This window comes from Tachyglossus aculeatus, chromosome 16, assembly GCF_015852505.1.
Source record: "Tachyglossus aculeatus isolate mTacAcu1 chromosome 16, mTacAcu1.pri, whole genome shotgun sequence".
NCBI lineage: Eukaryota > Metazoa > Chordata > Mammalia > Monotremata > Tachyglossidae > Tachyglossus > Tachyglossus aculeatus.
The window spans coordinates 7703752-7726580 of NC_052081.1; the positions used below are offsets into that span (position 1 = coordinate 7703752).

The following is a 22829-nucleotide window of genomic DNA, read 5'->3' on the forward strand; positions in this document are numbered from 1 at the left end:
CTAGACCTATTCTCTATCCACTAGGCCTCACTGCTTCTCTGCTTAGCAAACCTTTTAATAATAATAATGGCATTTATTAAGCGCTTACTATGTGCAAATCACTGTTCTAATTGCTGGGGAGATTACAAGGTGATCTGGTTGTCCCACGGGGGGCTCACAGTCTTAATCCCCATTTTACAGAGGAGGGAACTAAGGCACAGAGAAGTCAAATGACTTGCCTAAAGTCACACAGCTGACAATTGGTGGAGCCGGGATATGAACCCATGACCTCTGACACCAAAGCCCGTGCTCTTTCCACTGAGCCACGCTGCAGTTGTCACAACTGCCTGATCTGCTTCATTTAAAATCATGCTGCATATATTGAGGGTTGGTTACACTATCAGTATTTAATTTAAAATTAGCCATTAAAACATTTCTAACCGATCAGTTCAGGGCTCAATATTTCTTTACAAAGGCAGTAATTACAAGTATGCATAGCTATACTGCTATTCACCTACAGGCTCCAATACACATGTTGCACACTCGTCCACAAACTATAAATCTGATTAGCAGCGCCCATAAACTCAACTCACCGTAACATGAAGTCGCCTAGCCTGCGGCAAAGGTTTAGATAATGGGTTTAAAGAGATGCCTTTCAAAGGCATTTCCATGCGTGATAACAAGGTCTCTATTTCCCGAAATGAATGAAGCCAGGGGATAGAAACCCACTACAAAGATAGGCATAAACCCCCAGAATAAAGGGTGAGGGCGCCTCTGAATTCTAATTAATATGCTTCTGTTCATTAATCCCTCATGTCACCACACCCTAGGTCATAATGGTCCTGAACCTAGTGCGAATAGTAAAGTGATTAGGGGGTAAAATGTGAAAGGCCTGGAGCTGATTAGGGTTTCAGAAGCCTGGAGTACAGACACTCAATACTGTTTCGGTTTTGTTAGTTTCAACATAATCTAACTGGGCAGTGCTGCAGTCAGAGTGACCTAAAACGTGAAGTTTTGGTTCACGTTTCCAATGACCACATCAGCCTACTTCTTTATGAGTCACAAAACTAACACCTGCAGCGTCTCAACTGGCCTTAATTTTGTTGATTCTACGTGCTGATCCACAGATTGGTTTTACTGATTAAAAGCACCCTAAATCCACTTTTTGTGACTTTGCAACACCTTTCTTCCTGCAGTTTAATTGTGTAGTTCTATCAAACCAGCAATTTTCAATGTGGCATACTCTAAATAATGATAATAATAATAATGATGGCATTTATTAAGCGCTTACTATGGGCAAAGCACTGTTCTAAGCACTGGGGAGGTTACAAGGTGATCAGGTTGTCCCACGGGGGGCTCACAGTCTTCATCCCCATTTTACAGATGAGGAAACTGAGGCACAGAGAAGTCAAGTGACTTGCCCAAAGTCACACAGCTGACAATTGGCAGAGCCGGGATTTGAACCCATGACCTCTGATTCCAAAGCCCGGGCTCTTTTCCATTGAGCCACAATGCTTCTCACATAAACCCTACTGTTAGACATTCACATCCATTTCAATTAAACATAAATGAACTAACTCCTCTTTATTTCTACTTGAGGTCGAGCATTCTCAAGCATGAATTTAAAATTAAAACATTCATTTAATCGTATTGAGCGCTTACTGTGAGCAGAGCATTGCATACAAAAGTTCGATCACTAATTACAAAGCAAGCTATGTAAGAATCAATAAAAACTGCTTTGAAATTTTGTCTAATGCGGGGATTTCTCTCTCACATACACACACACTGAAATTTATGGAGATAACCAAAAATACTCACATTTCTTCATCGACTCTCAGGACCTTTCTGATGGGCGGAAAACAGAGATCATCGCCTTAATAGCTCCATTGTTTTTAAATTTTCTCCAAAAAAAACTGTTCCCAAAGCCGGAGACTCTTGTGAATATTGCGATCACATTAAAAAAAGGTGACACTTATATGCTAAAATAAATTCGCTCCAACGACCTAATAGCTTCTGATGAAGGGAGTAGAGCTGAATGAACATTGTCCAGAGGAAAGAAATTTCCAAAATCGGTGCTTTTTTTCAAATTAGACGACAAGCCTTCGGTTTCTGGTTTATTTTGGCAGGGGGAGATTGCTGCTTTTCGTACTAAAAGACCCAAACCCCTTTTGAAATCGTGATTATGGACACACAGATACTCTCAAGGAACTGGAGCTGAGCTTTCCGGTGACCGACCCGCAACAGGACCCCTGGGCAATACACGTGCAAAAGCAAAGCCAACGCCCCCATTCGACTTTCCCTTCTCCACACCCTTTCCCATACACGTGGACCCCAGCCCAGGAATTTCCTGTACTTCTAGAGGATAAAAAAAAAAACAAAAAACCAGATAAAGTTGGTGCCTGTTGCTTTTTTTTAATGGTATTTAAGCAGAATGCATCTGCTATCTTGTGTTGTACTCTCCCAAGTGCTTAGAGCAGTGTGCTGCATGATCATCATCATCACAATAAGCGCTCAGTAAATACGATTAAGTGCTTACTAGGTGCCAGGCACTGTACTAATCTCTGGGGTAGATGTAAGGTAATCAGGTTGGGCACAGTCCTTGTCCCACATAGGGTTTGCAGTCTTAATCCCCGTTTTACAGATGAGGGAACTGAGGCATGGGGAAGTTAGGTGACTTGCCCAAGGTCACACAACAATCAAGTGGTGGAGGCAGGATTAGGACCCAGGTCTTTCTGACTCCCGGGTCCATGCAATACCCGGAGACAGACCCCCAGAAAAAGTGAATGGAGAGGTCCTGTAGACTACAAACTAGTTGCGGGCAGGGAACGTGTCGCCAACTCTGTTGTACTGTACTGTACTCTGTCAAGCGCTTGGTATAGTGCTCTGCAGATGGTAAGCACTCAAATAGCATTGAATGGAATGAAAGTGCATTTTTTTCCATTTTGAAGCACCAATTTTTAAGGTATTTTTTTAAATCAGGGCCATCTGGGATTGGAAGCCAATTAGTATTTTTTATGGAATTTATTAAGCATGAGGCACTGTACCAAGCACTGGGGTAAGACAGTCCCTGTCCTACATTAGGCTGACCATCTCAGTCCCCATTTTAGAAGATGAGGTAACAGGCACGGAGAAGTTAAGTGATTTGCTCAAGCTCACCCAGCAGACAAGTGGCAGAGTAAGGATTAAAACCCAGGTCCTCCTGATTCCTTGGCCCGTGCTCTACCCACTAGGCCAGGCTTCACTTAATTTTTTCCAAGGTACCATTGCAGAATCCCGGGGTTTCCTGGTATACCTTTAGGAACATTGGATTAGACAGAGGGCTTTAAAGTCTGGTGCAACCTGCACCTGCCTGTGAGTGTAGCAGTGTTTTTTCAGAGGCACAGGCCGGGTGGGTTCTTTGAAAATGAAAACCCATAAATATGGTTTTAGCCCAAAGCAATTTATTAGATTTGGTGCAAGCATGGAGCAGAGACATTCAACAATTAGAAATTGCACACCATTCTCCTTAATAACTTCACCTAGTAAAAAGAGATTAGAACCAGACATACACTTCTAGAATTACAACTTGCTAAAAGGATAGAAAGGTTTACTTAATCTACCTTTGCTTAAAAGCCATTGAGCAAATATCTAGTTTTAAATATAACAAATCCCTGCCCTTCTCTCCCCACCCCACCTATCACCACTTTTCCCCTATGGAAAAGCTGAAAGGAAGTATTGTCATCAATCCCTGAACAAAGGTAAATTCGTAATTTCTCACTTTTGTATGCAGAGCAATCAACTCTTTTTGAAGAAGTTTGGCTTCTTTGATTTACAAACAATACTGACTGTAAGCAAACCCAATTCAAATTAGCATAGGGAGCAAAAGGCATCACAACAAGACTTTCTTCACCTGGGTGCAGAATACAGAAATCAGCCTGTCAGCATTAGCAAACCTAATCAGCAGGAAAGTCTTTCTGTAATATTTCACCCACCAAACTGCCCCTAGTCGGAAGGGACTTGCTCAACTTTTAAGTACATTAAAATAAAATCTTGCCATAAATGTTAGTTGAGTCAATGTGCTCCAAAATGCAACTGCTGTAATCTTAATTTGCCAAATGAAGTAATTCTACTTGGATTGTGAGCCCCACGTGGGGCTGTGTGTGACCTATTAACATTTACCTATCCCAACATCTAGAATAGTGCTTTACACATAGTAAACACTTAACAAATATTATTATTAAATTATTTTATATATAAAGAATGGCTTATAGATGATGTTAATGAAACTGGCTCAGAATCAGGATGTGACATAATAATTGGGGTATTGTTAAGCACTTATATGTGCCAAGAACTGTATTAAGCCCTAGTGTAGATACAATTCATTTCAGGTCCAAAACTACTGTTTAGATCATAACTTGGACACTATATTTACCTTGACATCAAATTGGCATTGCTTCCTAGACTGTAAGCTCATTGTGGACAGAGAATGTGATTGTTATATTCTTATATTGTACTCTCCCAAGCACTTAGTGCGGTGCTCTGCACACAGTAAGTGCTCAAAAATGCGATTGTTTGATTCCTGTCAACTGACTTCCCAATGGTTATCTTGACCTGCTTGGCTGCATTTCAGAATAATAAAGACATATGTACTGTTTGCCCTCATGAATGGGGTCTAAGAGAAACCATTCAACAAAGCAGAGGTTACCAGGTAAACCAATACTTTGGCATGAGGGCACAGGTCAAATAATATGTCCAGGAAGTGCGGGTACTCATATTAAAAACACTTATCAAAATTAAATATTTTTATATTTTACAAAACTGAAGTTAGATTAAAAAAAACCACCTGGTGTTTACATTTGTTTTTGGAAATACTTTTGCCAAAATTTAACTTGAGAAACCAGATGGTTCCATGACTTGGTTAAGTAGAATGGGAGAGGGTGTCCTCGATCATCAACTGGAATCTAACTATGGAATCATGTGCCCCACGCTCATCTCTCCCACCCCTAATTTCTTGCTAAAATCCTCCCCCTTTCACATGACAGAAATGCTTTTCCCACCTACAAAGCCCTTCTTAAATTCCATCTCCATTCATTTCTAATCTCCTCACTTTATATCCACCTATTGCCACTTCAGTATTTCCACACCAGCTAAGCACTTGTGTAGTCACACCCTTCCTCGATACTTATGTACACATCTTTATACTCTATTACTTCCTGCTATCTGTAATTTGTTAGGGTTCTGTTTTCCCCCTTTCACTGAAGGCTACTTGAGGGCAGGGATTGTGTATACTAATTCTACTGTACTTGTCCAAGTGCCTGGTATCATGCTCTGCACACAGAAGGCACTTAGTAGATACAATTGACTAATTAAAGTTAAAAACATACATAATCTAAAGGAGAAATAAGAAACATGCAAGAAGACTCCAAAACAGAACTTGGGTTGTATCTTAGGCTACATGCATGGCAAAATGGGAAAAAACTTGAGCATCAAATTCACAGCCTTGACTCATGATTAAATCTAGCCTATGATCATAACTTTCAGGCAGGAAAGAAGGAATTCCATCCAGCTGGAGTATCCTCACCAACCCAAGTGAGTTTGCTTGGTTGCAAAGGTTTGCTTGCCTCAAAGTCTCCTGGAAAACTCACCTTCTGTGGGTTCCACTTTTTGAAATTCCCGGGTAGCTTTGTCCCTGGACATAGGTGAAATAGTTGAAGAGGGTTAATTGTCCCTGAAACTTATTTAATTAGGATGAACCTCCCTTAATTCATTTCTGAAGTGTAATGTAGCCTTCATGAGAAGATAAACATCCCCACTAGAGTTTGAAGAAAAGGGCACTATTGAGAGGAAGTAAAAAGTGGACAAAGGAATAGCCTTTGTGTTTCAAATTCCCAAAATTCCCCAAACCACAAAATGTGTTTGATTAGCAAGCCATAAAGGCAGAGTAAAAAAGTGAGGATTTTTATTTAGAAACCTTAATTCATTATTAAAACCTCTTTTTTCCTAATTTTTATAGGCACTTGCAGGATCTACTTTCTGATAATTAGCTAGATGCCATCAATTTTTTTTTAACATCTCTTCAGTTGAGAATGTAGGACTGTGGATAGCTTGCTCTCCGGTGTGGTTCAGTTTACCACAGATCTGGCACTTTTAACCGGACCTGAAAGTAAGCACATTTTAAAGAGGCATTTAATTGCATTCGAGTGCCACATCTTCAGTAAGCTAGTTAAGGAAATAATGAGAAAAGCCAGATAGCTATGTTTCCCAACCAGAGTCCATCAGTGATTGGACATGGGGGGAACATTTTGTGGACTAATGCCATTCCCCATTCTAAGCATTTTCACAATTTCACCTAGATCCTAAAGACTGCATTTTCTCTGAAAAACATCCATCTGATTATGTTTTTCAAATCCATTTGTAGCCCCTCACTATATTTCATTTAGCAATAAAGACAACTACCGAGTCATTTTGTACAAACCTCTTATTCTCTTGGGCCTTCACTTTCCTTTGTTAAGATGAAAGTGTTCAGGTGAACTTCTCAAGAATTTCATGCCTTTCACATGATGGCATAATTCAACTGAAAGGGACCTCCCAGGACTGGCTCCACCACATAGGCAAATCTAGCAATTTCTTGGACCACTGTTTAGCTAGGGGCAACTTTTTTCCCTTCCTGACTTTCATTTCTCAATCCAACTGCTTTCTTTGTCCCTTTCTCTTTGCCATGGGTAGAGAAATGTCTTAAGCTGGCCCTAGACCCCATTTTTAGGCAAGTTAACACCTAACCAACTCAAAACTAACTAAAGGTTGCCAGTCCTAGTTTTTTAAAAATCTCCAAGGACATAAGAACATTAGGTGGACACAAGAACAGCGTCATTACTGGATCAGACCAATGAAACATCCAGGTCAGTATTCTGAACCCAACTGAGGTTACAGAATACTTGCAGGAATCACATGATGATTGCCTTCTTTTTCATCCATCCTAAGGCTCTCTCATCCATTAGTATACTAAAGCCCTTCTTGAACCTGATGATATTTTCAATCTGCACAACTTCCTTTAGTTACAAATTTCATACATTTAGCCAATTGCTGTGTGAGGGAAGTGTTTCTCTCTGTTTAATAATTGTATTTATTGAGTGTCAAGCACTAAGTGCTGATTGTTTTGTTTGTTTTGAGCTTACCATCTTCAAACTTCCCCTCATCCTATTATTCTGGGATTTGATGATCAACTCATTATTCACTTACATTCCCTCTCATTCTCCTCTTTCAGGAATGAAGAACCCTCATCTTTTCCATCTCTCTGTGTGAAAGTTTCTCCATCCTCTTAATCAGCCTGGCTCCCTGCCTTTCCTCAAATAAATCATCCAAAACCGCACACAGTATTTCACACGCAGGCATACGATGATTTGACTCGGCGGCAATAGACTGTGCCTCCTGTAAACTCACTGTGGGAAAGGAATTGATGTATTGTGCTCTCCTGAGCCTTTAGCACAGTGCTCTGCACACGGTAAGTGCTCAATAAATACTATTGATGATGACCTCTTGTAACCTGGGGATTGATGACTGCTGCAGCGCCGACTTGTACTTCCCAAGCGCTTAGTACAGTGCTCTGCACACAGTAAGCGCTCAATAAATACGATTGGCTGACTGACTATCCCACAGTCATGGCTTCCTGGGATTTCTATGATCCAGGGAGTCCAAAATGGTAATATTTGCTGGCTTATCTACTTCTACCTAATACCCTGGGTAAATGCTAAGTCTTACTTAGAATTGACTTCAGGGAGAATTCCGGGGAACGGCATTCTAAATAAATATCAACCAGGTAAAGAGAGAGATTATGCTGTCTAGAATGATTAATAGCGGTATAAATCAAGATGCCAAAATCAAAGTGTTTGAGGAACATTATGGATGTTAATTTTCATCTTTTCTGGCCCTTGTTCTTGTCTGTCACCCAGGACTCACGTGGTGCAAATATCTTCAAGAAAATAGGTTGCATGATATCGTCCAGATGTTGCTTCTGTTCCAGAACTTCTTGGATAGAAGACTCCTTATGGGTCTCCAACCAGTCAGCTTTTGCCCGGCAAGCATTAAGAGCAGTGTTCTGGAAAGGAAAATGGGAGAAAATATTCTCCAAAATTTTAATATGACTTTTATTTGCTACTATACCTTTGATTTTCATTTCTCAGTGCCCAGGGTCCTCTGGACTCAATAAGTGAATAGTCTCCAATTTACATTATCAAACTTACTCCAAGGTATTTCCCACCTTGTCCAGAAAAGGATTTTCTCCTTGGCTTACTAGAGCACCTTTAAGAAATAATTGTGATGTTTGAAAGTTCCTGGAGAGCAGGGATCGGGTCTACCAAGTCAGTTGTATTGTACTCTCCCAAGCACTTAGTACAGTGCTCTGTTCAAGGTAAGTGCTCAATAAATGCCATTGATTGATTATGATGACTAGAATACTGATACCTGAAAAGAATGTAATGGATCATTTTGACATCCATGTTTAAAGGCTATATCTAAGTAGTTTGAGAGTACCAAAATCTGCTGTTCAAGAAAAGATACATGGACTCGTACACTTCTACGCCATTATTTGCCATCGTTACTAGGTTTTCATTTAAGGACATTTTGATGAATGAGCCAATCAAAACAGTGCCAACTGCAAAGCCAGAGTGGGGGTACAGAAAACCAGGTAAGAGCTGGGACACGGAGGGTAAGCACTCAATAAATATGACTGATTGACTGATTGAAAGGGCCCAGGCTTCAGAAGAGGCAATCCTCAAAGTTCGGGATGATACCTTGTCTTCCTTATTAAGTTTTCCCTGCACCTTCTCTGTGTCTGCCATAGTTGCCTGGATCTTGGCAATGTTCCTTTTCAGAGTTAACTTGGCATCTGAAAAACAGGTCCAAGAAAAAAATTAAAATTGAAAGTAGTTAGAAAATAATCAGAGATCTGCACAACTATTTGCTGAAAGCTGGAACTATAATAAGGAACTATACTGACTATACCTGAGGTGGGATTTTCAGGGAAGTTTTGCCAGGAAAGGTTCTCCTACCTGGAGATTTTTCTCTTGCCAAAGTGATCTCTTAGAAAGCTAGCACCTTCCAAGTGGTTTCGGATGAGGGTTTTTATTTCTCTTTAAGCAAAAGACTAATAGACAATATACAGCATAGAAGAAACGAAATTGCTGACCTTGTGGAATCGATCAGGGAATGCAATGCAAATTTGGGCTGAGGCAGACAATTCACTTTTCCAATTAATTCCATTCAAATAATAACTAATAAATAATTGTGATATTTATTAAGCGCTTACTACAGTGCTTGCCAGGCACTGTACTAAGCACTGGAGTAGATACAAGATTACTGTTTCAGACAAATTCCCTGTCCCACATGAGGCTCAATCTTAACCAATTCAATGACCTACAGCTGGCATACCCCAATCTAATGGGGTCACATTGATAACCACACTACGACTTTACATGATGAAGTGGGAGAACAGTTTCTGTAGCCCATGTTCAGCTACAAAATTTTAATTGAGATATTCTTTTTTCTCTTTCTAATGAAGCCACTAAACATTTAGCAATAAAAAAAAAACATTTCTAAGTAGCGTGGCTCAGCGGAAAGAGCACGGGCTAGGGAGCCAGAGGTCATGGGTTCTAATCCCAGCTCCGCCACTGGTCAGCTATGTGACTTTGGGCAAGTCACTTAACTTCTCTGGGCTTCAGTTACCTCATCTGTAAAATGGGGATTAAGACTATAAACCCCATGTGAGACAACCTGATCACCTTTTATCCCCCCCAGCACTTAGAACCGTGCTTTGCACATAGGAAGCGCTTAACAAATGCCATCATTATTATTATTACACAAGGTTATCAGAAGCAACATGGTTTAGGGGAAAGAGCACAGAACTGGAAGTCAAAATACCTGGGTTCTAATCCCAATTCTGCCACACGCTTGCCATATGACCTTGGGCAAGTCATTAACTTCCCTGTGCCTCAATTTCCCTGCCTGCAAAATGGGTTCTGCACCCAGTGAGTGCTTAACTATTACCAAATCCCTGGTTTCTCTTCCCATCAGACTACGTGCCCCATGGGAGACTGGGACTGTGTCTGATGTGAGTGTATCTACCCCACCATTCAGTACAGTGCTTGGCACATTAGTGAGTGCTTAACAAACATCACGATTACTATCATTATTATTACTGTGGGCGGTTAGGTAACATCTTCTGATTCTAAAGCTGCCCTCCACAAAATTCTCAGATAGAGCTATTCTTGAAAGGAACCAACCAGGCTGATGATGTCACACTGGTCACTAAGTTACAGCTCTGCTGGCCCACAGAATTGTAGTTGTCATCTGGCAGAAAGTGAGGAGGCAGAAATATTATCTTGTCTAAGACTGAGCCTGAGGCAATTTGCTATGCATTTCAAGGGTCATTTTCTGCTGGATCTCTGCCCCAGGTTTTAACTGACCAGTGACTTTTTTTTCCATTCAGAAAGATGCTTCGTCGAGGGCTCGGTCTCATCCTTCTAATCTGGTCTGCGAGCTTGTTCAAAGAGAGTCACTGTTTTTGTGACAAAGTACCCTGGGCCAAAGTTGGATGGGAGATTCTTCCAGAAGATATGGAGAAATTGAAGCTTACCCTTCCTCCTTCAGCTTACTGCTTGCCTTTCCCTTTGGAGAAAATGTGCTGCAGTTTTCCCACCCTCAAGCCGTTCTACAGTTGTATGTTTGCCCTCTGTACTCTTCTGAAGAGTCTGTGTTTTATCCTGGCTTCTCTAACTACATATTCTCTCTGGATCAGATGGAAGCGGCATTTGAAGGTGAATTTGTAATGCAACTTTTAAGTGAAAATAAGTTTATGGGATGGGTGCGTATTTGGACAGGGCACGTATCAATCAATCAATCAATCAATCTTATTTATTGAGTGTTTACTGTGTGCAGAGCACTGTACTGAGAGCTTGGGAGAGGATGATATATCAGAATTGGTAGAAGTGTTCCCTGCCCACTACGAGCCTACAGTCTAGTTCAAAAATCCCTACTGCAGTGGTTATTAAACAGTCAACCGTAATGATAAGTCAACCACCCATTTGGGGAGCCCATTTTATTGTGGCATTTGTTAAACTGTTATTGTATGCCAAAGCACTGTGCTCACTGCTTGGGGAAAAGGCCCAGGTAATCAGATTGAAGGGGGATGGAATCAGTCCTTGAGTAGATTTTTATGTATAAGTCAGGACTTAATGACAGTAAAACCAACATGCCTGACTCATTTTGTTATCAGGCATGATTTTATGGTACTGTGCCCTAAATGTTTTAAGTGACGGGTAAAAGTTTATCATTCAAGAAGACGTACATAACTAGATAGTAAAAAAAAATAATATCTTCTAATTATAAATATGAAAAATGTATAACTTCATTCTGTCTATCCTGTCAATATTATTAGATGGCATTTATTAAGCACTTCCTATGTGCCAAGCACTGGTCAAAGCCTTGGGGTTGATACAAGATCAAAATATTGCACGCTGTCTCTGTTCCACACAGGTTTCACATTCAGAGGGAGGAAGAAAGAGAGAAAGGAGAAAGAGAGAAAAAGAAAGAGAGAGTAGGTATCTTACAGATAAAGAAACTAAGGCACAGAGAGGTTAAGTGGCTTGCCCCACATTTCAGAGCTGGCAAGTGGCGGATTCTGGACTAGATTCTGGTTCTCCCGACTCCCAACCCTGGGCTCTGGTATTTGTTACCTACATATTCCACAGATAGTGTGAAAATGAGCTAGATAATATTTGTCACATATTCTGTTCTCCCCAAAATAAAGGAGTTAACCGAATGAAATATCGCTAGGGAGCCTGTCTCTCCTACTTTGGTAGGGTAGAGTGGACGCCCACAGGTTTGGGATGGAATGTGTGGGGGAAAGAGGCCTTCTCCATAGTTCCGGGCAGGGGCCCTGTGTCTTTGGGTTGTGTGTACCTCCACCAACCCTAACAGCCCAAAGTGATAACTGGGGATGTGAAGCAGGATGGGGGCAAGAATTCTGCCACCAAATTAGTGGTTGCCATTCCATTTCCTTTTGGGATCCTCTCAATGTTGTGCACCTGCTTGCTTTTCCCTTTTCAGTTCCTGAGAGAGTGGCTACGCCCTTGGGAGCCTCAAAGGAGAGAAAAGAAAAAAAAAGAGAGAAAAACCTGCAGTTTCCCAAATACATTCTGAAAGTGGAAATAGCACCTCCCCAGTAATCTAAAAAGGTTGATTTAGATGCCTACTTTGCGAAGAAGAGTGCAAGATGGCTCTTGTTATTAGTATTACTGCCCGTTTATTGTAATGTTCTAGGAGTTGCTCTAAACACAAACTTGTGAGCGATCCCCAGTGGATTTATTATGTAACAGAAACATTGAATAATGACCAATTTGAAAGTAATGGGACAGGCCAAGAGAGAGGGTTAATTTCAGGATTTCCCACATGAGGCTATCTTTCCTGTAAATCAAAAGAGGCGGGATAGGACTCTTCGCTATCTTTCAGGGATCCCAAAAAAGCACTTCTCTTAAGGGCCCCTAAAGAGAAACAGTGGGGCCTAATGGACAGACTATGGGTCTTGGATTCAGGGGACCTGGGTTCTAGTCCCAGCTGTGCAACTAGCCTGCTGTGTGACCGTAGGCAAGTCGCTTAACCTCTCTGTACCTCAGTCCCCCACACCAGAAAATGGGGATGAGGCCTGTACTCCCTCCCTTTTAGATTGCCAACCCCTGTGTGACAAGGGACCGAATCTGACCTGATTAGCTTGTATCCACCACAAAGCTGAGCCCAGTACTTGGGCACAGAGTAAGCACTTAAATAAATACTATAATAAGTATTATTAAGTATATTCTTAATAAGTGCCAAGCACTGTTCTAAGCACTGGGATAGATACAAATTAATCTCTTCCTCCCTTCAAAGCTCTACTGAGAGCTCACCTCCTCCAGGAGGCCTTCCCAGACTGAGCCCCCTCCTTTTTCTCCCCCTACTCCCCCTCCCCATATTTATTACTGTATTTATTTATTTATTTTACTTGTACATGTTTATTCTATTTATTTTATTTGGTTTATATGTTTTGTTTTGTTGTCTGTCTCCCCCTTCTAGACTGTGAGCCCGCTGTTGGGTAGGGACCATCTCTATATGTTGCAAACTTGTACTTCCCAAGCGCTTAGTACAGTGCTCTGCACACAGTAAGTGCTCAATAAATACGATTGAATGAATGAATGACTCAGGATGTTCGCAGTCCCTATCCCACATGGGGCTCACACTCTTCATTCGTTCATTTTACAGATGAGGTAACTGAGGCCCAGAGAAGTTAAGTAACTTACCTGAGGTCACACAGCAGAAACGTGGCCCGAGCTCCATCCACTAAGCCACACTGCTTCTCTAAAGAAGAAATGCCCTGACCCCATTTCTTGTGAAATGGCCTACTAACATAGCCCTAACCTATGAGAATGGGTTATTACAATCTGATTTTAAAAGACAAGGAATCAATTTAGGTTTGGTCTCAAACAAAAATACTTCACTCCATTGTTTCTTTCTCCTTTTCAGCTGGGAGTGGACCCTTCCACAGAGTTCTTAAATAAAAAATTACCAGTTGGAGCCCTCCAAAGGACAGATCAGATCCTCTCCAGGCTTGTGAAGACTATATCAATTCTAACAAATTACCTGGAACAACCAAACAACCGTCGCCGCCACCACCACCACCACCACCACCACCACCAAAAATCCAAATCCGGCCAAGTCAAGGGAAAAAAGAAAGATGCTGAAAACGATTGGCCCTTTCCCACCACGACCGTTTGTTCACACTCTCCCCCCTCTATCTTGAACACTTCCCACAAAGACGTAAACTTCTAAAAGAACGGAATCTATTTGGGATACGAAGCATTCTTTCGTTCCACTTGCGCTGTCTTAAACATTCTTTACAGAGTCTTCCTTATGAAGAAATTTCATTCAGTTAAAAACGAAAGTGCTTGACTAACGTGGTGTTGGGCAGACAGTTGTCTTGTTTTATAACATGAACTACTAAGCACTGAATAAACATTTCCACTAAAAGAGAATTAGATTGGCATTCAGTAAAGCCCTGATTTAGGGAAAACTTGATGGGGGGAAAGCCTGTTATGGTATTTATTCATACTTATTACGTACTAAATAATTTGACAAAACAGATGTGGAAGTCACATGCCTAGAAGTGGTAGTTGAAGCTGTCGGGCGGAAAAGCTTTATTAAGTGAGTATGAAGTGAGAAAATTAGGGGACCCAGAACAGAGCCCTGAAGGGACCCACGGTCAGGGGAAGTGGAACCAGCGAGGAAGAGGGCAAGAAATAATGACCAGAGGTAGGGAGGAAACTAAACAATACCTGGGTTGGTGAAAAGGAGATTAGATTGCATCACCGGGAGGAGGGAGTGGTCCAATCAATCAATCAATAGTATTTATTGAGCACTTAGTGTGTGCAGAGCACTGTACTGAGCTCTTGGGAGGGTACAATACAACAGGGTTGGTAGACCCGTTCCCTGCCCCATAGGAGCTTACAGTCTAAAGCGGGAGACCAAGTCAAAGGCAGCTGAGAGATCAAGAAGGATAGGGATAGGGAATGGAGAAGGTGAAGTTGAGAAGAGAGCAGCAAGGGACCAATGGAGTTAGGGGAAAACTAGGACTCAGTGATGGCAAGGAGAGGGAGTGACTGGGCTGGAAAGAGTCACTGGAGCTGCCTCCTTCCACGAATAAAAGGGACCGTCCAAGGAGGGAACTGTACTTTGGCAGCCCTTGGGTGAGGCAGCTTAAATCAACCCTAGCTGAAAGACTATGGAGCAAGATTCAGGCGATGATAGATGCTAAAGTAAGCATCTGGGATCTGAGGGAAATTCTTACATTCCCTAAACCAGGAAGCCGAGGCCTCGGAAGGTGCCTTACCCGCCCATTTCAGGAATTCTACACATTCCACCTGGGAGTACCGAGCAGCCACGGCTTGAGCGTTTTCACCCTGAAAGTTCACTGCCTCGATGTCAATGTCCAAGTCGACGAGGGTTTTCAAAGTTTCCAGGCGGCCCCAGGCTGCAGCACAGTGTAAGAGCGAATAACCTAGGAACAAATGCAAACAAATTCAGTCGGGCCCTTAGTATCTTACAGTAGCGTTATTTGAAAATATTTTATTTGCTGCAAGCAAAAAGACTGCACTTCCCCTGGCTGGTACAGAGATCCAGTCAAAGAAAGACCCCAGATTAGAGGCAAAACCATTTGGGAAGGAGAAACACTCAGAAACAGAGGGGTAGTGAAAGATGGTGGCTCATCATTGCCGCTCTGCTTATTATTCAATAGTATTTATTAAACACCTACTGTGGGCACAGCACTGAGCTAAGCACTTGGGAGAGCATACTTAGACCTAGAGAAGCAGCAAACCTAGTGGTTAGAGCACAAGACTGGGAGACAGGATCAATCGATCCGTTAATATATACTTAATGCTTACTGTGTGCAGAGCATTGTGCTAAGTTTTTAAGAGAGTACAACTGAGTTGGTAAACACAAACTCTGTCTTCAAGGAGTTTACAATCTAATGCAGGTGTTTTCAATCTAGGAGACCTGGGTTCTAATCTCTGCTCTACCACTTCCTTGCTATGTGACTTTGGACAGATCACATCACTTCTTTGTGCTTCAATCAATCAATCAATCGTATTTATTGAGCGCTTACTGTGTGCAGAGCACTATACCAAGTGCTTGGGAAGTACAAGTTGGCATATAAAATAAGGCTAAAATATCCTTCTTCCTTCAACTTGGGCTGTGAGCCAGTGAGGGACAGGCACTGTGACTTATCTGATTTTTCTGTATCTACCCCAGTGCTTGGGGATTAGCAACTACCATTATTATTACTTAGTAGTCACGATATCTGCCCTCAAGATGCTTACAAGCTAACTGGGAGGGAGAACACGTATTTTAGCATAGTATCATATTTATTTTTATTATTGTATGTGTTAAATGCTATGTGCCACACATTGTACTCTACATGTAAAGGCCTAGAAGAGTCTACAGATTTAGTGGATTAAAAATACTGCATATGAAAACTCACGGGGCAGAAACTAGCTTTCCTTAAAAGAGGATAAGAATGAAAAGCCATTGTTGGGTTGGGATTGTCTCTGTTGCCAAATTGTGCTCTCCAAGTGCTTAGTACAGTGCTCTGCACACAGTAAGGGCTTGGTAAATCCGAATGAATGAATGAAAAGGTGCAGAATACCTCTGGCTGTTTTTTCATTCAGGTTCACCCCGTATTTTGCCAGGGCTCTGATCACTTCACTTTGCCCAGCCATGCACGCTGCATACAACAAATCCCTCCCAGCGACATCTTGTTCCAAGAGCAATTGCATGGCCTCTCCCTGGTGGGGCTCTTCGGCATCCTCAAAAATCTTCTGCAGCCCCTCAACGTCTCCAGTAAGCGCAGGCTTCAGGAGAGGGTTCCAATCAGCCAGCTTCTTGGGCTCTTTGGATTCTTCAGATGTTGCTGGGTTTGGGGAGTCCAACGGTTGGGGTGGCTCCTGGGGTTCTTCTGACTCCATTGCCTCCACAAGACGCTGAGGGGAAAACAGCACAGATTGGAAGCCATCTCAGGGGCGGTTCGAACCCACGGATGACCTGTCGGTCTCACCGTCACAGCGTGGCTAAAATCTGCCCTTTTCCCTCCATCCAAACTGCTACCACGTTAATACAATCACTCATCCTATCCTGCCCGGATTACCGCATCAGCCTCCTTGCTGACCTCCCAGCCTCCCGTCTTTCCCCACCCCAGTCCATACTTCACTCTGCTGCCCCGATCATTTTTCTAAAAAACTGTTCAGGACGTGTCCCCCTGCTCCTCAAAAAACTCCATAGCAAACAAAAATTCCTCACCATTGGCTTTAAAGCACTCCATCACCCCGTCCCCTCCTACTGCACCACACTTCTCTCCTTTTACAAACCAGACAGCACACTTCGCTCCTTTAGTGCTAACCATCTCACTGTGCCTCCACCTCGCCTGTCTCGTCGCAGGCCCCGGCCAACGTTGAGCCTCTGGCCTGGAATGCCCTCCCTCCTCAAATCCTCAATTTCTCTCCCCCCGCTTCAAAGCCTTATTAATAATAATAATAATAATAATAATAATGATGGCATTTGTTAAGCGCTTACTATGTGCAAAGCACTGTTCTAAGCGCTGGAGGGGATACAAGATGATCAGGTTGTCCCACGTGGGGCTCACAGTCAATCCCCATTTTACAGATGAGGTAACTGAGGCTCAGAGAAGGTAAGTGACTTGCCCAAGGTCACACAGCAGACATGTGGCGGAGCCGGGATATTAAAGGCCCATCTCATCCAAGAGGTCTTCCCAGACTAAGCCCCATTTTCCCTCATCTCCCATTCCCTTCTGCATCTCCCTGACTTGCTCTCTTTGCTCTTCCCCCCTCCCAGCCCCACGGCACTTTTGTACATATTTGTCATTTTATTTATTTGCATTGATGTCTGTCCCCCCCGCTGTAATAATAATAATAATAATGGCATTTATTAAGCGCTTACTATGTGCAAAGCACTGTTCTAAGCGCTGGAGAGGTTACAAGGTGATCAGGTTGTCCCCCGTGGTGCTCACAGTCTTAATCCCCATTTTACAGATGAGGGAACTGAGGCCCAGAGAAGTGAAGTGACTGTAAGCTCGTTGTGGGTAAGGAATGTCTTCCTCCCTTCAAGGCCCTGCTGAGAGCTCACCTCCTCCAGGAGGCCTTCCCAGACTGAGCCCCTTCCTTCCTCTCCCCATCGTCCCCCCTCCATCCCCCATCTTACCTCCTTCCCTTCCCCACAGCACCTGTATATATGTATATATGTTTGTACATATTTATTACTCTATTTATTTTACTTGTACATATCTATTCTATTTATTTTATTTTGTTAGCATGTTTGGTTTTGTTCTCTGTCTCCCCCTTTTAGACTGTGAGCCCACTGTTGGGTAGGGACTGTCTCTATATGTTGCCAATTTGTACTTCCCAAGCGCTTAGTACAGTGCTCTGCACATAGTAAGCGCTCAATAAATACGATTGATGATGATGATGATGAATGTCACCGTTTATTGTTGAACTGTATTTTCCCAAACAGTACAGTGCTCTGCACACAGTAAGTGCTTAATAAATACACCTGTATGAATGAATGACCGTGGTGGGTATCAGATGTGTGACCTTGGGCGAGTCATTTCACTAGGCCTCGGTTCCCTCATCTGTCAAATGGGGATTGAGTCAGTGAGCCCCCCGTGGGGCGAGGGACTGGGTCCCACCCGCTTTGCTTGGTTCAGCCCCAGCGCTCAGTCCAGTTCGCCTGGCACTCAGGGAGCACTGAAGAAGTCAGAGGTCACGGGTTCAAATCCCAGCTCCACCACTGTCAGCTGTGTGACTTTGGGCAAGTCACTTAACTTCACTGTGCCTCAGTGACCTCATCTGTAAAATGGGGATTAAGACTGCGAGCTCCATGAGGGACAACCTGATAATCTTGTAACCTTCCCAGGGCTTAGAACAGTGCTTTGCCCATAGTAAGCGCTTCATAAACGCCATTATTATCAAGTGCTTAGTACAGTGCTGTGCACACAGTAAGCGCTCAATAAATACGATTGATTGATTGATTGAAGAAAAGACCACAATTTTTCTGATGACTGCGAACCAAGAGCCCTGTCGCCCGGCCCACGACGATCAGAGAAGCAGCGTGGCTCAGTGGATAGAGCCTGGGCTTTGGAGTCAGAGGTCATGGGTTCAAATCCCTGCTCTGCCAATTGTCAGCTGGGTGACTTTGGGCAAGTCACTCCACTTCTTTGGGCCTCAGTGACCTCATCTGTAAAATGGGGATCGAGACTGCGAGCTCCACGAGGGACAACCTGATAATCTTGTAACCTCCCCAGGGCTTAGAACAGTGCTTTGCCCATAGTAAGTGCTTCATAAATGCCATTATTATCAAGCGCTTAGTACAGTGCTCTGCACACAGTAAGCGCTCAATAAATACGATTGATTGATTGATTGAAGAAAAGACCACAATTTTTCTGATGACCGCGAACCAAGAGCCCCGTCGCCCGGCCCACGACGATCAGAGAAGCAGCGTGGCTCAGAGGATAGAGCCTGGGCTTTGGAGTCAGAGGTCATGGGTTCAAATCCCTGCTCTGCCAATTGTCAGCTGGGTGACTTTGGGCAAGTCACTTAACTTCGCTGTGCCTCAGTGACCTCATCTGTAAAATGGGGATTGAGACTGCGAGCTCCACGAGGGACAACCTGATAATCTTGTAACCTCCCCAGTGCTTAGAACAGTGCTTTGCCCATAGTAAGCGCTTCATAAATGCCATTATTATCAAGTGCTTAGTACAGTGCTCTGCACACAGTAAGCGCTCAATAAATACGATTGACTGATTGAAGAAAAGACCACAATTTTTCTGATGACTGCGAACCAAGAGCCCCGTCGCCCGGCCCACGACGATCAGAGAAGCAGCGTGGCTCAGTGGATAGAGCCTGGGCTTTGGAGTCAGAGGTCATGGGTTCAAATCCCTGCTCCGCCAATTGTCGGCTGGGTGACTTTGGGCAAGTCACTTCACTTCTCTGGGCCTCAGTGACCTCATCTGTAAAATGGGGATTGAGACTGCGAGCTCCACGAGGGACAACCTGATAATCTTGTAACCTCCCCAGTGCTTTGCCCATAGTAAGCGCTTCATAAATGCCATTATTATCAAGCGCTCAGTACAGTGCTCTGCACACAGTAAGCGCTCAATAAATACGATTGATTGATTGATTGAAGGAAAGACCACAATTTTTCTGATGACTGCGAACCAACAGCCCCGTCGCCCGGCCCACGACGATCAGAGAAGCAGCGTGGCTCAGAGGATAGAGCCTGGGCTTTGGAGTCAGAGGTCATGGGTTCAAATCCCTGCTCCGCCAATTGTCAGCTGGGTGACTTTGGGCAAGTCACTTAACTTCGCTGGGCCTCAGTGACCTCATCTGTAAAATGGGGATTGAGACTGCGAGCTCCACGAGGGACAACCTGATAATCTTGTAACCTCCCCAGTGCTTAGAACAGTGCTTTGCCCATAGTAAGCGCTTCATAAATGCCATTATTATCAAGCGCTTAGTACAGTGCTCTGCACACAGTAAGCGCTCAATAAATACGATTGATTGATTGATTGATTGATTGAAGGAAAGACCACAATTTTTCTGATGACTGCGAACCAAGAGCCCCGTCGCCCGGCCCACGACGATCAGAGAAGCAGCGTGGCTCAGTGGATAGAGCCTGGGCTTTGGAGTCAGAGGTCATGGGTTCAAATCCCTGCTCCGCCAATTGTCGGCTGGGTGACTTTGGGCAAGTCACTTCACTTCTGGAAAATGGGGATGAAGACTGGGAGCCCCCCTTGGGGCAACCTGATCACCTTGTAGCCTCCACAGTGCTTTGCACATAGTAAGCGCTTAATAAATGTCATTATTATCATTATTATCATTATTTATCACCCAAGATGCCGGGCTGAGGGAAAGGGGAAGGAGAGGGGTCCGGGGGCTGGGCGGCCATTTTGAGCGGCCCCCCGGGCCCCCCGCCGCCTTACCGTGCTCGGGGGCCGCGGCTTCTTCCCGTTGCCATGGCAACCGCGCCCCCGGGGGCCGATGCTTCTTCCCGTTGCCATAGCAACCGCGCCCTCGGGGGGCGCCGGCCCCAGGCTCCTTCCCGAGGCCCGCCGGAACCCCGCCCCGCGGCCCAAACACAAATTACTCTTCAACACAAAGAACTGAAAAAAAAAAAAACCCCAAAATCCGACCCAAAATAAAAACAAAAAGGGACTCCAGTCTACCTCCGCTTCCTCCTCTAGGGCCCACTTTAGCCCCCCTGACTGGGGAGAAAGGTGGTATCCCTGAAGGGATAATAATAATAATAATAATAATGGCATTTGTTAAGCGCTTACTATGTGCAAAGCACTGTTCTAAGCGCTGGAGGGGGATACAAGGTGATCAAGTTGTCCCACATGGGGCTCACAGTCTTAATCCCCATTTTACAGATGAAGGAACTGAGGCTCTGAGAAGCAATCAATCGTATTTATTGAGCGCTTGCTGTGTGCAGAGCACTGTCCTAAGCGCTTGGGAAGTCCAAGTTGGCAACATCTAGGGACCGTCCCTACCCAACAGTGGGCTCACAGTCTAGAAGGGGGAGACAGAGAACAAAACCAAACATATTAACAAAATAAAATAAATAGAATAGATATGTACAAGTATAAATAGAGTAATAAATTCCCCTTTTAGACTGTGAGCCCACTGTTGGGTAGGGACTGTCTCTATATGTTGCCAATTTGTACTTCCCAAGCGCTTAGTACAGTGCTCTGCACATAGTAAGCGCTCAATAAATACGATTGATGATGACGATGATGTACAAACATATATACATATATACAGGACCTCAAATGCTCTTCAACCTCTCAGGGTCACATTCATTATTATTATTATGATAACCTCTATTTGAGCAATTTTCCCTAACTGTTACCAGTGAAAAAGTCAGGTTAAAAAACAGCAAAATCATTCTATTGCAACTAGCACACGGAGCCACAGTGGTCCACAATTGTGGTTAAGAAATAAGATAAAGATTTTTTTGAGGGAAGCTGACATAGCAAGAAGTGACTTCCCCAAGGTCACACAGCAGACATGTGGCGGAGTCGGGATTCGAACCCATGACCTCTGACTCCACTTTCATTCATTCTATCGTATTTATTGAGGGCTTCCTGTGTGCAGAGCACTGTACTGAGCGCTTGGAAAGTACAATTCGGCAACAACGGGCTCACAGGCTAGAAGCGGACGACAGACAGCAAAACAGAACAAGTAGACAGGTGTCAGGGAAGCAGCGTGGTTCAGTGGAAAGAGCCAGGGCTTGGGAGTCAGAGGTCATGGGTTCTAATCCCGCCCCTGCCACTTGTCAGCTGTGTGACTTTATGCAAGTCACTTCACTTCTGTGGGCCTCAGTTCCCTCATCTGGAAAATGGGGATTAAGACTGTGAGCCCCTCGTGGGACACCCTGATCACCTTGTATCCCCGCCCCCCCGGTGCTTAGAACAGTGCTTCGCACATAGTAAGCGCTTAACAAATCATCATCATCATCAATCGTATTTATTGAGCGCTTACTGTGCGCAGAGCACTGTACTAAGCGCTTGGGAAGTACAAGTTGGCAACATATAGAGACAGTCCCTACCCAACAGTGGGCTCACAGTCTAAAATGGGGAGACAGAGAACAAAACCAAACATACTAACAAAATACAATAAATAGAATAGATATGTACAAGTAAAATAAATAGAGTAACAAATATGTACAAACATATATACATATATACAGGTGCTGTGGGGAAGAGAAGGAGGTAAGATGGGGGGGATGGAGAGGTGGACGAGGGGGAGAGGAAGGAAGGGGCATTGTATCATTGTAATGATACAAATGCCATCATTATAATAATACCATCAAAGCAGACAGAATTATATGTATACATATATATACATCATTAATCAAATAAAGAATTAAAACATGTACAAATAGACCCAAGTGTTGTGGGGAGGGGAAGTGGGTAGGGCAGAGGGAGGGAGTGGGAGCAGAGGAAAAGGGGAGGCTTTAGCTTGGCTTTGTAAACAGCCCTGATTACCTCATGGCCTGTTGAGGGAATAATAATAATAGTATTTGTTAAGTGCTTACTATGTACCAAGCACTGTTCTAAGCTATGGGGTAGATACAAGGTGATCAGGTGGTCCCAGGTGGGGCTGACGCTTTTAATCCTCATTTTACAGATGAAGTAACTGAGGCACAGAGAAGTTAAGTTGCATGGCTCAGTGGAAAGAGCACGGGTTTTGGAGTCAGAGGTCATGGGTTCAAATCCCTCCTCT

The 22829-nt window shown here is 43.6% G+C and overlaps 2 protein-coding genes across 4 annotated transcripts; one reads left to right on the forward strand and one right to left on the reverse strand.

Annotated features, from left to right (window-relative positions):
* Window positions 1-4225: 4225 nt before the first annotated feature.
* ANKRD45 (ankyrin repeat domain 45) lies at window positions 4226-22616 on the reverse strand. Of its 3 annotated transcripts, XM_038758678.1 has the most exons (6): window positions 20528-20608; window positions 16184-16517; window positions 14870-15037; window positions 8748-8842; window positions 7915-8053; window positions 4226-6115 (listed from the first exon to the last, which is right to left on the reverse strand). In XM_038758678.1, the coding sequence occupies exons 1-6, from the start codon at window positions 20603-20605 to the stop codon at window positions 6081-6083; spliced, it is 849 nt and encodes a 282-aa protein (XP_038614606.1). In that variant the 5' UTR covers window positions 20606-20608; the 3' UTR covers window positions 4226-6080. The 3 variants fall into 3 exon arrangements, with proteins under 3 accessions (XP_038614606.1, XP_038614605.1, XP_038614607.1); XM_038758677.1 differs by lacking the exon at window positions 4226-6115 and having other exon boundaries at window positions 7367-8053; XM_038758679.1 differs by lacking the exons at window positions 4226-6115; window positions 20528-20608 and adding an exon at window positions 22592-22616 and having other exon boundaries at window positions 7368-8053.
* Window positions 10285-14007, forward strand: TEX50 (testis expressed 50). Its single transcript, XM_038758680.1, has 2 exons — window positions 10285-10769; window positions 13507-14007. Exons 1-2 carry the CDS (start codon window positions 10446-10448, stop codon window positions 13810-13812), a joined length of 630 nt encoding a protein of 209 aa, XP_038614608.1. The 5' UTR covers window positions 10285-10445; the 3' UTR covers window positions 13813-14007.
* Window positions 22617-22829: the final 213 nt, after the last annotated feature.

What these genes read in the sequence shown, in the direction of transcription:
- TEX50 (XM_038758680.1), top strand. Translation starts at nt 10,446, where the DNA reads ATGCTTCGTCGAGGGCTCGGTCTCATCCTTCTAATCTGGTCTGCGAGC. An exon ending in GATGGAAGCGGCATTTGAAG is followed by an intron (nt 10,770 to 13,506) that starts GTGAATTTGTAA and finishes TCTCCTTTTCAG; the next exon opens with CTGGGAGTGGACCCTTCCAC.
- ANKRD45 (XM_038758677.1), bottom strand. Translation starts at nt 20,605, where the DNA reads ATGGCAACGGGAAGAAGCATCGGCCCCCGGGGGCGCGGTTGCCATGGC. An exon ending in AGAATTCCTGAAATGGGCGG is followed by an intron (nt 8,843 to 14,869) that starts GTAAGGCACCTT and finishes CCTGTTTTTCAG; the next exon opens with ATGCCAAGTTAACTCTGAAA. An exon ending in AACTTAATAAGGAAGACAAG is followed by an intron (nt 8,054 to 8,747) that starts GTATCATCCCGA and finishes TTTCCTTTCCAG; the next exon opens with AACACTGCTCTTAATGCTTG.